This window comes from Penaeus chinensis, chromosome 18 (assembly GCF_019202785.1).
Source record: "Penaeus chinensis breed Huanghai No. 1 chromosome 18, ASM1920278v2, whole genome shotgun sequence".
In the NCBI taxonomy this organism is placed as follows: Eukaryota; Metazoa; Arthropoda; class Malacostraca; order Decapoda; family Penaeidae; genus Penaeus; species Penaeus chinensis.
In genome coordinates, this window is record NC_061836.1 from 13,388,234 (window position 1) to 13,402,465 (window position 14,232).

General features: G+C 36.0%; 1 protein-coding gene across 1 annotated transcript in view; it reads right to left on the reverse strand.

The window, feature by feature from the left end:
• LOC125034425 (dnaJ homolog subfamily C member 13-like) overlaps window positions 1-14,232 on the reverse strand; it is a 66,539-nt gene continuing 52,307 nt past the window's right edge. Inside the window, 7 exon segments of the mRNA XM_047626167.1 lie at window positions 1-3,618; window positions 5,879-6,166; window positions 6,446-6,625; window positions 6,793-7,003; window positions 7,995-8,277; window positions 9,470-9,593; window positions 11,738-11,886. Coding sequence (XP_047482123.1) covers window positions 3,412-3,618; window positions 5,879-6,166; window positions 6,446-6,625; window positions 6,793-7,003; window positions 7,995-8,277; window positions 9,470-9,593; window positions 11,738-11,886 — 1,442 coding nt within the window. The 3' untranslated portion in view covers window positions 1-3,411.

Genomic DNA, 14,232 nt, shown 5'->3' on the forward strand with positions numbered 1-14,232 from the left:
TTTTAAATTAATATTTTTTCATCTCCAAGTGTCATGAACACTGCATATAACATAATGTTCTTATTTTCACTTAATATTGTAACAATCTTTATTATAGACAATTATAAAAATTGGTTATATACATTATCCTACAACCATTGTTCCCTACATCACAGGACAGCTTGTAAATAGTTTTACAGATCTTTTACTCCCATAAATTTCTTTGCCATTCATAATCAATAAGAATAAACTCAAAGAAACACATACTCTGATATAAACCTTCTAATTACTATTATTTTTGCAGTGAGTACTATTTTCTGTTCTTTCTAATCCATTCATTATTAAACAATCAAAACTATGGATGAATAATAATATATAAAAGGATACAAAACTATGTAGGTATCCCAATACACTGGAAATGTAATGGCAATATGCCTAGGCATTTATTTAAATAACAAATTAGATTTTTTCCTTTTTAAATGCTAGTACAGAAAAAAAAGAAAAGATATTTGAATGTAAACATATTACCTCAGTTAAAGTGCTGCAAAACAGGTCCACTAACAACTAAGGGTCTTCACTTAACATGTTCAGATTACCAAGGGGCTCTTTCTGATAATCATAAAGAATAATAAATTATGAAGCTGAACAGCATAGACACTTCATCCATCTACTAACAAAATAATTAAACTATTATTTATTCAACATGCACTGAACTTTTAAGAAATCAAGAATTTATAACTAACCAATGAGATATTAAAACTGAAAGAAACATAAAATAATTACATATATACACATGCATATATGGCAGCACTACATATATGGATACTTGTTATCCAGTTGGATTTTCAATATATACCACTAAATATAACTTCTAATTACCCTCCCTCTTGTTGCAGGCATGTGCTTTAGAATATTGTTTAAATATTACAGAAAAACAGCATTAATTTCTGGTTCATTTTGTCTGCTTATATAGGGTATCATGTATGGAGAGGTAATTTGGGTGCTGTTAAATTTTATAATGCATTATTTATCTGTCTGGTAAAACTAAACAAAAGCAGGAAAAATAATTTCATATTTACAGAAATTTAAGAAGAAATAAGTGAATAGTCATGAAGGAATGACCTTGTCATTACATTAATGTGACAAACAATAAATTTCGTGCCTAGAAAATATTCTGTGCTGTGTCTACAAAAGAACACACCCACCTAATGAAGCCACTGTATAAGACTATGTAACTACTGTGCACAGTTAGTCTGGATAAAATAAATGGAATTTTGCAGTAAATCCAGCACCCACTTAATATTTTACGAAAAATATTTGTATATAAAATTTACTGCAATCTGAAATCCTCTTTTCTATAAGCTACAAAATACAAAACTAAGGAGTAATTTCATTTTTACCTACAAAATTTTGCAGCTATATTTAACAATGTATAATAGTGCTACATGCATGAGTATTCATATTCAATAAACATACATAGAACATGACAGTACAAGTGTGCCTTAGTGTGGGTGTGTATGTGTATTCCATTCATATGTATAAATAAGACCATATACAATGCTTTACAAGTTATAAATGTTTAGACAGCATTTTATCACAAATCTAATCAACTGAAAAATGACAAAAATTATTGTATCAGAAAAAAGGGAAACATGTTCAGCTTTTCATTATATGCAAAATTGGAATGTTTAAAAATATAATAAAATAATTATCATATTGATAATTATTTTAAAAATAATAAAAAATCCATGCTTCACTTAGTAATGACCAATTTTACTCCTATTTATGGTGATTACCTCCCCTGTACATTCTTAATTTTACAAGGTCAAAAAGAAAGAAAGAAAGAAAATAAATATATACAGACACATGAACTGAAAAATAACTATATAAAGATATGAAATAAAAATTAAGATCCTAATAAATTTAAATCCCTAGTATAATGCTCAATGTTTATCTACCTTTTCTCCATCATCTTTAAAGATTCCAATATGCATGAGCAACACTGGTATTTTTATAATTTAATAACACTTTATCTTATATATTATGACCAATATAAATATTTTTTAAACATAAGCTACTGATGCAATGCATCAAAATATCAAGCAGAAAACAGATGCACAAGCTTAGCCATACATACGGTGGAACATTCTCTTTCCAGCTTCAAACAGTAGCAAATCTTGAAATGCTGACAGGCTTACATAACTGACCAGTGAATCCAGTAGTGTGATGTACCCATGACCACTGCATGGAAAGTACTGTCACAACTTCTTGTTTTGTGCTAATCAGATCATTCTGCACAACTGGTAGGTTAATCCCTAACCACAATATGAACTTGCCTGAATGCACAACCACAACAACAAATAAGCAATTCATGATTGACTAAAACATGTAGTCCTTATTTATAAAATCATACCCAAAAATCTCTGAAAGAAAAATTTTATGATGCGAGATTTGTAGTACAAATGATTTTATCAACTATCCTTTGATTGCAAAGTCTGCATACTTCAAGGTGCTACTCCGTCTTTCAGATGTCTTATCCCAAGCTGCAAGTAGCCATGCAGTATCTTAGCCACCAGTGTCAGAAAGTAAACAGTCTACCCTAGATGATCCTACAATTGCATTAGGTTTCACAGTCTTTAAAAAATATTGCAATGTGTTGGGAGTGCATTCGGAAAGCTTAACTGTAGAAGAAAATCATACATTATCCAAACAGCTGATCGAAAGGTCAATATAAATTTCAAATTATCAGAGTTTTTTAGCAAATAATTCACAGGGCATTTTTATAGGTATTCTTAATAGAGAGAGTGTGTGTGTGTGTGTGTGTGTGTGTGTGTGTGTGTGTGTGTGTGTGTGTGTGTGTGTGTGTGTGTGTGTGTGTGTGTGTGTGTGTGTGAGAGAGACCATGTGTGTTTCTGAGTATGTGTGTATATGCATGTGTGTATGTATGTATGCACGTGTGTCTGTGGCGTATGACTGTGTAAACAGCAATAATTGTACTCCGGTGTTGGGAATTCAAGAAGGATTTCTAGCAAGAATGAAAAAATAGTTCACAAAGAATATGGTAAATTAAGAGTAATTGGTGGCATATTACAGACCTGAGTAAAATTAGTTATACAGAGAATATTCCATTCCTAAAATACATTTAACATTCTTTTCTGTTTAGTTTTATCGACTTATTTTATTTCATTTTACTTTTTTGCTGTGAAGATCCATAAATCCAGTATTCATATACTGCAGATGAGCACTGTATTAAAACAATATGACAAAGCAAGCTTCCGCACAAATATTCTATGGCAGTTTGTCACTTAAGTCAAGAAGGTCAGTTTTCTAAATATCCATCCATGGACAATGCTGCTTGTGAAAATAAGATCTTTGAAATCTAGACCCTAACATAAAAAATCAAAAATTTCTATTTGGTATGCTGAGTTTTATTCAAGGTAGCTCCGGCTGTCTGCGGGTGTTGTTGACTGAAGGGGGTGTGGAGGACATGACCCTGGCATTGCCCTGAGTGAGGAATCCAGCCACACCTGGTGTACCAGCTGTCAAGTATCCAGCCACTGGTGCAGAGTCCAAGAACAGGTCATGCTTCTGGTCTCTATACTGCGCCCACACTGGAGACTTCTCTAGGAGTGCCACAACCTGATTAGGGGAAAAGATATTGATATCCTGTGGCATTGAGGAGAAAAATAAACACTTAATGTAAATGGCAGCAAGACTAGTTTCAATTTAGATTTTGTACTTTTAGCTGGTCTGCTCTGAATAGTTTAAAAGATGCGCGTTGCTTGTGTATGGGGCACTCACCCGTGAGCAGTAACTTTGAATGTGTAGTCCTGAGAGGCTCTTATCTAATAGTTTCTTCCTTTCTTTCTCTCTCTCTCTCTCTCTCTCTCTCTCTCTCTCTCTCTCTCTCTCTCTCTCTCTCTCTCTCTCTCTCTCTTCTCTCTCTCTCTCACACACACACACACACACACACACACACACACACACACACACACACACACACACACACACACACACACACACACACACACACACACACACACACACACACACACACACACACACACACACACACACACACACACACACACACACACACACACACACACACACACACACACACACACCCACACACCCACACCCACACCCACACCCACACCCACACCCACACCCACACCCACACCCACACCCACACCCACACCCACACCCACACACAGAAAGTTGAAAGAAAAGACTCGATGAAGCCTCAATTTCATTTCATGGTAAACAAAGGTAAACTCTCTGAAGTAAAGGACAGGGAAATATGGAGGAAAAAGGTAGGGCCACAGAGAGAGACTCTGCCAATGATAATTTCTCATTTTGGGTAGAGGGTGGGGCATAGTCTAGCTGATTTACGTGATTGGTGGGAAGAGGGATGGTGGGTGGAGCTATAAAATTTTCTAGGGCAATATAAGGAGTCTAAATAACAGAGCCAGAACTGAATATGGGGATTACTCAGCAGCAACTAAAATAAAATGGAATTATGATACCAATGTTGGCATCAGAGTATATTCCACTGGTGCTTCATGAAGCCGAAACTGGCATCACTGTATTGGCAAATTTATTGTACTTTTGAATTTGGTAATCACATAAAACTAGAATCTTTATTATTCCTTGATACTCTAATTACTAACAGTTAATCCCTCAGTGATGGTATTAGAAATCTCTTGGCATCATACACTCTGGTGATCTTTGGCAACTGTCCAGCTTCTGGGAGCGGGAGTCCGCTACATGTAGTGGAACTTCCCACCACATGTATAGCCGTACCTGGCAGATCAAGGGGTTTGTTATGACAGCTATACACGTGGCCCAGCAGTAACGAGTTAACCCCTCAGTGATGGGTATTAGAAATCTCTTGGTGTCATAGACTCCAGTGATTTCTGGCAATGTCCAGCTGCTGGGCACAGGAGTTCGCTACATGTAGCTCTAGTGCATCACCATGCATATAGCCATACCCTACAGATCACGGTTTGTTATGATGGCTATACATGTGACCTGGCAGTAACAAATTACAGCCTCTTCAAGCCACTAAGTCGATGAGAGCTCTTCATACATCAGATGGCAATCTTTAAGTTAAACTGTGTCTATGAAATACAAAAATATTCATAGCCGTAACCTAACATCTGCCACCACATATGGGCCCCACCCACAGGGAAGACATAAGTTCAACAAAACCTAAAGTTTAAAGCCTTATTGATCTTGATAAATAAAATGGCTGGCATATCTGGATAAGTTCAAAAATAAGTTATAAAAAAAGAAAAGAAAAAAGAATGGGTAATTAGTGAGCCAGTCCAGTTACTCAGAACTTCTTAATACTAAGAGTAGTAGATCTTAACCCCTCAGTGATGGGTATTAGAAATCTCTACATTAATTACTAGTCGAACCTATCCCAACCATTCACCCTTCTCCTTGATTTTAGAAAATATTTTATCTTATTTTATTGCTACTAGTATTGTTAATAACACTGTAATAAATATAATGTTAATATTAATAATAACAGCATCAATAGCATTACAAAGAAATGTTTTTCATGCAAACTCAAGGAAGGGGAAAATCAGGTGAGGTCATGTAGATTACTAATTGACTCCTTGGTGGCTGAACACTTGTGAAGCCACCTATTGGTACATACATTTCACAAAATGATACTACACTGAACACTATATTTTCCAAGTAGCACTGGGGTAATTGTTAAAGTTTCCATAAATCTAATATATAAGGTTTTGCATTTAGCTCAACCTGTATGAGTCAAGCTAAGATAGCTCAAGAGTAATTGTGAAGTATGTTTTCTCATCTGATTATTTTTTTTAGTCTGGAATTTTTATCATAAAGCTTAGAACAAAATTAAAGAAAAAGTGTTTACCTCTTCAGAATGTTGTGGTGAGGCTGCCATGGTTTTCAGGCAAGTAACGATCTGAGCTTTAGTGGATGCTGGATTTTGGACCTGTAGTTTAGCATCAAGAAGAGACAAGAGAAAAGGTATGACATTAGCCCGAAGTCCCTGTTCTACAAGGGCTGTTCCTGATAACCCACTTCCTGAGAAAAGATTGTGTAAGGCTTCACATGCCACACCCACAATGTCAGGACGTAACTTCATGGCCGACACCAATCCTGCCACAACTTCAGTGCCCTCGAGAATATTGCCACACACCTGAGAGAGCAGAAAAGATGGGAACAATTACTGTAGGTGTGTACACACAAAAATCAAACCAATAAACACAATAAATTTTCTGATTTCTTATTTGGTAATTCAGTCTTGTGATAGTGAAAGATAATATCAATTTTCCTGAAATACACTTTAGCAAAAGCTAGCCCCAAGATATCTTTTATCCCCTTAAAAGAGAGAGACACACACACACACACACACACACAAAAAGCACATTTTATATGAAAATTCAAATTATTGAAAAAGAAGAAAAAGAAAACATACCTGATTGTGTGTAAACTGATGTGTAGCAAGAGTAGCAGCTCTAGCCACTGTCTGATTTTTTGAGGAAAGATAAGACACAAGCCTGGGAATGTGACCCAACTGCGGCAGGTACTCCAACAGATTACGCTGAGCAATTAATACTGAAACCACTGTGTTCACAATTAGCTCAAGGGTCTCAGCCTAGAAAAAAAAAAAATTAAATAAGTAAAAAAATAAATAAGAGATAAGTAACAATAAAATGATATTAAAGAATATACCACTCCATGTATTTAATTTTTGTTGATGGATCTGCCTTTTTCAAACATAGAAACACTGAAGGAATACACATTGCAGGAAAAAGTACTTACATCATTGCCTCCCTTTGCAAGAAGATCCAAGAGTGTATCAAAGAGATCTGATGTAAACTGCTTTGGCTTCCGCAGAACCCAGGAAGGATTTGCAACCAAGAGCCGCAAGTATACACCACCCACCACCACCTCTCCTGAGGTTGAGGATAAAGTGATTTCCTCTGGAAACTTCCACACAGTATTTGGATCTTCCTTTTGTTGCAAGTGAATCCTTTTGATGGCAGACAGAAAAAAAAGAAAAAAGAAAAAAATATATAAATCCCTTTGAAATATTTCTTATTAATTCATCATTTCACAAAAAACATGGTGCTGCAACACATATTTTCTGTTAATTCTTAAAAGCTATTATGTAATAAATATAATTTTAATATATATCTGAAGTTAAAATCAGGACAATTCATATTATTATTATTATTATTATTATTATTATTCATTTCTTCATATTTTTTAACCTTAAATCACCAAATTCTTGAGACTGTCACATTAACCCATTGGATCTGGTTGCTTCTTGGCCAACACCTGGATCAAAATCTGAGCATTAGAATGCTTTCTTGCGTGGTGACTCTCCTGGGTGTGTGACTTGCAGGCCTGGCTCACACAAACACTCATTTGCAGTATCAAAACTCCTTTGTGATGCTATCATCCCTTTCTTTGTAAACATTCCCCCCCCCCCTCCCTCATGGCCTGTATTTCTCATTTGATTTGCTGTATCAAAATGGTAAAAGACCATTTTCCTTACACAGACTCATCATCTCACTAAGAAGTCTTTGTATTATTTGTGACCTTTGTGAATAGGATCCTGGGCATGGATACAGTATCCTCCCTGGAGCTGGCACTCTTCCAGCCATGGGTATTGCATGATACATTCCACCACCATGTACCAGTGGAAATGATACAAGAGTCCCTTCCAAAGTGGCCATAGATTTAATCTTCCTCCAAAAGCTTTGTGCACTCCTGATGACTCATTCCTGTCACTGGAGCTGTTGGCTGCATTTATGATGGCACACTGCCATCACCTCAGCCCTCAGCCAAAATTTTCCATGATGACATATTCCTGTAACCTCAGCCAATTTTTTTCTAGACAGGACATTTATGACACCCAGGTCCAATGGGTTAAACAGCGTATAATTATCCATTTTAATATACTTTTCTGCCATCCCCCAATAACTATTCCTACAACAGTCATCCATAACAGCACTTACTCTTCCACTAATTTTGAAACAGTCTCTGTCACCCTGACCCTCGAGTCGTCAGTCCAGATTAGCTCTGGGTTTTCATGTTGCGCTTCATACATGTGGACCGCAGTGGATGGCGAGTCCCTCATCTGGTCTACCAGGGCAGAGGGGAGGATCTTGTTCAAAATCAGTCTTACACGAGGCCCCACCAGCTTATCACATGTCATCTTGCCCATGAGTTCTGCTGTTTTTTCACGCACTTCGGAATCGTCCGAGGAGCAGAATATATTCAGTAGGTACATGACAGCTCCTGGAAGAAAATTGTTATTTTAAATTTAATTTTAACAGCTGAATTGATAGTTTTTGTTTTTGACATTAGCAGAAGAATTCTACAGACTGAAAGCACTGATACTAATCCAAATTAAAGTAACATCATTACTAGGACAACTGTAAGAAATGATTCAATGAAGAGAGCAGTAGTAATAGCAATATATTAAAAAATTACCAACAAAATGAAAAGAAAAGAAAAGGAAAGGATAAAAAAGGAAATGAGAGTAAAAGAAAAACGGAATAAAGGAAATGGAAAGGGGAAAAAGGACAAAGGAAAAGCAAATATGAAAATTTAAAAGAGAGAATGAAAAAGAACAAACAAGAATAAAATCAACAACTATATTACAGATATCATACTCAACTCAACTGTTGCTATTTGTATTACTGCTGTTCATTCAGCAAGTAAATAAACAGCTATAAAATATAAAAGCAATAGACATGTTCTATATCTCTATCTATCTATCTATATATATATATATATATATATATATATATATATATATATATATATATATATATATCAAGTTTTAACCCCTATGATCTGGGTGACATGACCATCATGTAATGAAAAAATCTGGCTCAAGGGGCGGGTGACGTGAACATGCCGTCACGGGAAAATCTGGAGTTTCGGATGAAGGCCGGGAAAGATTCGTCACGAATGTAATGACTGGAAGAGCACCAGCTCCATGGAGGATGTTATTTCCATGCTCAGCATTGCATTCCTGGTGCTGTGACCGGCAATGCAAGTTGTATTACAGAAAATTAAATGTAAAAAAAAAAAAAAGAAAAAAAAAAGTAAAATATTTAAATTTTCATTGTACTGAGTTGCAGACTAGCTAAATAATATGGAGTCCGTGCAAAGAAAACAGTCTATTACCATCTGAATAATGGAAATTAAATGGCAAATATGGACACTGGAAAATAGCAAAAAGGCTAAAAACGTGTGTGTGTAAAAAGAGGAAATAACGTTGCAAATAGGAGGCATAGAGTCTTGTCACGGGACACACGTGTTCATGTCCTCCTGGCCTACAAGCTGGTGCACCCAGCAGAGTGGCCACTCATGTAAGCCTAAAGCCTGGATTTTTGGTTATCTGATTACCAGATTTAAGGGGTTAACTATGTGGCTGACATTCACATAATAATCTCTCCACAACTCAAAATACTAGTCTCACCTTTGTTTAATGCTTCCTTCACAATCTTGGTGTTAGACATGAGTGCATGCAGTATGTTGAGAGCTGTCATGCGGTCTGGGATGAGGGAAGGAGAGTGTAAGGCCAACATCAGGTACACCAACACCTGCAATAAAGGAAAGAGTTACTGGTGTTTATTCATAACCTGAAAAGTACTGATATATCAAATTTTTAAAATATGATGACTCTAAACTATTAGTTCTCAAACCTGAAGATCACATAATATTGTGTACAAGTGTATTTCTTGCTTCTGAAATTACTCCTTTTTTCTCTGAAAGCCTGGGACAATATTGAAAACAAATTATGTTAACCTAACCTTGCTTTTAACCATTTTGCTCTGGGTGGTTTAAAAGCTGCATGTTGCGAGCAGTAACTTTTTGTCCTGAGAGTCTCCTATCTAATACAGTTTATTCCTCACATACATACACACAGCCTCAAGTTCATTTCATGGTAAACTAAGGTAAACTCACTCTCACTCTCACTCTCACTCTCACTCTCACTCTCTCTCTCTCTCTTTCTCTCTCTCTCTCACATCCCTGGTAAAGCGGTAATGGGTGAAGTAAAGGACAAAGGTAGGACCTGAGAGGGAGAAACTGTGATGTAGACTCTGGCAACGATAGTTTCTCATTTTCAGTAGAGGGTGGGGCATAGCCTATTTGATTTACATGATTGGTGGGAAGAGGCTTGTTGGGTGGAGCTATAGAATTTCAAGGGCAATATATGGAGTCTAAAGAATAGAGCCAGAAGGGAAAACAGGATCACTCAGCAGCACTTAAAATAAAATGGAACTGTGACACCAACATTGGTGTCACAGTATATTCCACTGGCTATTCATGATGCTGAAGCTGGTGTCACCATATAAAGTGGGTTAAACCAGTATTGTTATTAATTTTTTCACTATGCTTCATATCACAGCTATATTAACCCAACACTGATGGGTGCAGAAAATAAATAAAAATTCTACACTCTGGAGATTAATGGCAACGAGCAGACTTTGAGCGTGGAAGTCTGCTCCATTAAGCCGAATGTTCTACTCCAAGCACTCTGGTGTCGCCGCGGAGTACAGCCGTACCCCGCAGACTACTTGGTTTGTTATGACACCGGTAGGTATGGCCCATGAGTTAGGGATTAATGACTTGAAAATCATTAACATTCACTACAAAATATGAAGTAGTCTATGTTTTAGAGATGCTATAAAAAGGGTTACAGTTTGAAAATCAATCATTACAAGAAAAGACATCACATGTCCAGGGACTTCATGTGGTTTCCAACTACATAATCTAGGAAAATGTTAAACAGTTCCATTTCTCAACCTTCAACATAAGAGATTCTTTAAGAAATATTATATTCAAAGGAACATCCACTGCAGGTATTCTATTCCAACAAAGAAATTGTTATATTCTATTTGAATTACCATCTACCTAATATGATATGATTAACCCCTATGATCCAGATGACATGACCATTACATCATGAAAAGAATTGGCTTAAGGGATGTGAATATGCTGTAATGGGAAAATCTGGCTGAGAGCTAGCATCTTGTCATTATGAGAATTTTGGCTGAAGGGTGACTGGAATGACTCGCTAAGAGTCAGAAAGCAAAGCTCTTGGAGGGTGATAAGACTCAGTAGGCATTTAGGAATGGGCTTTTGGATTTTTCCATCAATGAAAAAGGGTGGAATATACTATCCCTGAGTCATACCTGGAAAAATGCTGGCTCTAGGGAGGACACTATTTCCATGCATAGGATCTTATTACTGCCAGTTGTGACTAATGGCACAGATAGTATTATGTTAAATTGAATATTATGAAAAATAAATAAAATGACACTAATAACAAAATGACAAATATGACAAATATAGAAATTGGAAAATGGCTAAAAAGCTTAAAACATTTATACAGAAAAAGAGAAACTAACATTGCAAAGGGAAAGCATGGAGTCTTGTCACTGCACACCAGTGTTCATGTGTGCCTGGCCTACAAGCTACAAACCTATCAGAATAGCCACTCAAGTAAGCCTAATGCCAGTATTTTGGGCCATGTGAGGGCAGTGGAGCATCTGAATCCAAGGATTTAAATACAATTTTAAACATTTTCTTACATTACAATTCTTAAAAACTATGAACAAAAAAGCAAGCCAACTTGAATATTCTACTATGCTAGTATCCAAATTATAGGACAAATGCTTGTATGAAGAGAGATGGGAGTGTTAACTAGACTTTACAGCATATGGTGTGCACAATAACTTACTTCTGATGCTGCAATATCACTAACACAGTCTGCATTGCCAGTGACACCCTCCACTACAGCCAACACACACTGCTGTACAGATACACATCCTTCAAGGCGTAACAAGGAAAACAGTAGCTTGAAGTGACCAATGCACTGCATCTCCACACCTGAAGGTATAAATGAAGTGTTAATTTTCTCTTTTGTTTTAAGATGATATAAGGTTAATACTTTAGATGGTTCTCAAAATATTTTCTTTGTATTAAGAAATAACTATATATCAATTCAAAACACATTTTTGGAAACAGATTACATATTCAATTCTAAAACACACTTTAGAATTCAACTAGGCAAAAATATTAATACTATAAAAAGCAACATATAGATAAATAACAGTAATGTCAAAGCAATATTGCAAATACCAACAACAATAAAATTATTACAATTTTGACTAACTGATCAATTACAGTCTAAAAATACAAAATATTAATAGTAGAAACAAGACTAATAGTATATGTGATTAAAAGCCATCACAAGGATTAGTGTTCTTACACCCACTATAACACCAAGTATCAATATGTGTTTCTGACTGGCTCTTTATACGTTATTGATAACATGGTTTCAAAAAAAAAAAAAAAAAAGTTTTCATGTCCCTTGAGGCCTGGTCTGAAGATTATAGTGATCAAATTGACAGCCTAATTAGGTATACTGATATAGTGGTATATAAGATAGACTGAAATCCCTCCTCCCAAAGGGGGAGTGGGGGCTAGATGCCTTTTTTCTCTTCTCTTTTCTTGACTCCCTTTCTTTCATTGTGCTTCTTTGTCTTTGTGTTTTCTGTTTAAGGGCTTGATCTCCCTGTGTATTTTCCCCTTGATACCTGCCCTAGGCTTTGTGCTTCCTTGCCTGTTCCCCACTGGCCATGCATCCTTGCAGGCAGTGTTAGCCCACCTCTGTAGATAACCCTCTCGGGACAAGAGTTTTGTAGTATGCCTCTGCAGTTTGTAAGCAGCCCCTTGCCTGCTGTGTGCTAAGGCAGCCCTCTCCAAGTCATCTAGTGACTATTTGTGCTGAAGCCTTCCCTATGACTGAAAGGCCCATGGCTACTTTGTGCTTATGCAGCCTCCTCCAAGGCATCTAACATTTGGCAGAGAGGCCTCTAAAAGGAAAATCCCACAAGTACTCTGTGAAAATGCAACCCTTTTGGAGGTGGCAGGTTATGATAAGTACTGACATGAGATAGAAAGGCCCTCATCTACTCAGTGGTTATGCAGCCCTTTACATGCTGGACAGTTATGATATGAGCCTGTATATGCTAGGGGCATGAGGGATGGTGTGGGGTTCTCTCATTCTTTTGTTCACTTCCTGATACTAGGATGCACTGTGCAACTGCCATGGTTGCACAAAATCATCTCTATATATCTATTTAGGCTATTATACCAGATTGCTATAGCATTTGCACCAGACCCGTCATGAAGAAAAACAGCATCTTCCATCTATTAACTGTCTGGAAATTATTTTTAAAAATTTTAAACGTATTAAAAAAACTACATATTAATACTTGTGTGTCAGAGGTCAGTAATTCACACAAACTAACATTTGGTTAGGTATTTAAACACAAAACCTCACATTAGCAGAAGCCCTTCTAAAAAATGAGACTTGTGGTCTACTTATCATTATCAAAAATATAATATTTGTCTTCTCACAATAAGCTCCTAAATTAATAAATTACTATAAATTCAGAATACAAAGGTGTTATAATACAATTAAAAGGTCTATAATGCTAACAATAACATACAAATATTAGTTTTACAGTCTTCCTATGATACACATTAGTCACAAATCTTTTATAACCAGGACTCTTGTTTTTCATCTTATTTTTATCTTTGTGTTAGTATCTTGTATAATCACCCTTTCTATTATAAGGAGAGCATTACCCTGTTTTTTTAAGTCTATCAATTTTAAAGCATTTCTTGGCTATATTCTATCTGAGAACCAATGTTAGTACAAATATAAACCAACTTTATTTACCAAACTGTACTGGGAGACAAATTGCTCTTTAAATATATTTAGTTTATAATCTTTGCTTTTTGTGTCTAAAATGAAATGATAATACAATATGGTGGCACTGATAGCATATCCTTAATAATAAAGCATCATAATGTAAATAAATGGTGTGAAATAGAAAAAGAAAACAGTAGACATTGATACCAACAAATAAATTCTGCTTGATTAACACATTTGATGATGACATTCAAGGTATTACATGGTGACAAAGTAGTTTATGAAAAGATAGTAAAGAAACTGCTAGCCTCATCAAATATGGCCTTTCCCAAAGGCAGCATTTGGTGTTTATATACAATTTGCTGAAAAAAATCACTCATAAATTCCCCTACACAATTACCTCTTGCAGTACATGAACCACAGAAAAAACATAAAAAAAAATTCCTTGGTGCTACCTTGACCATACAACGAACTATAGCTTTAACTGAAATTCTGAGATATATGTAATTCTT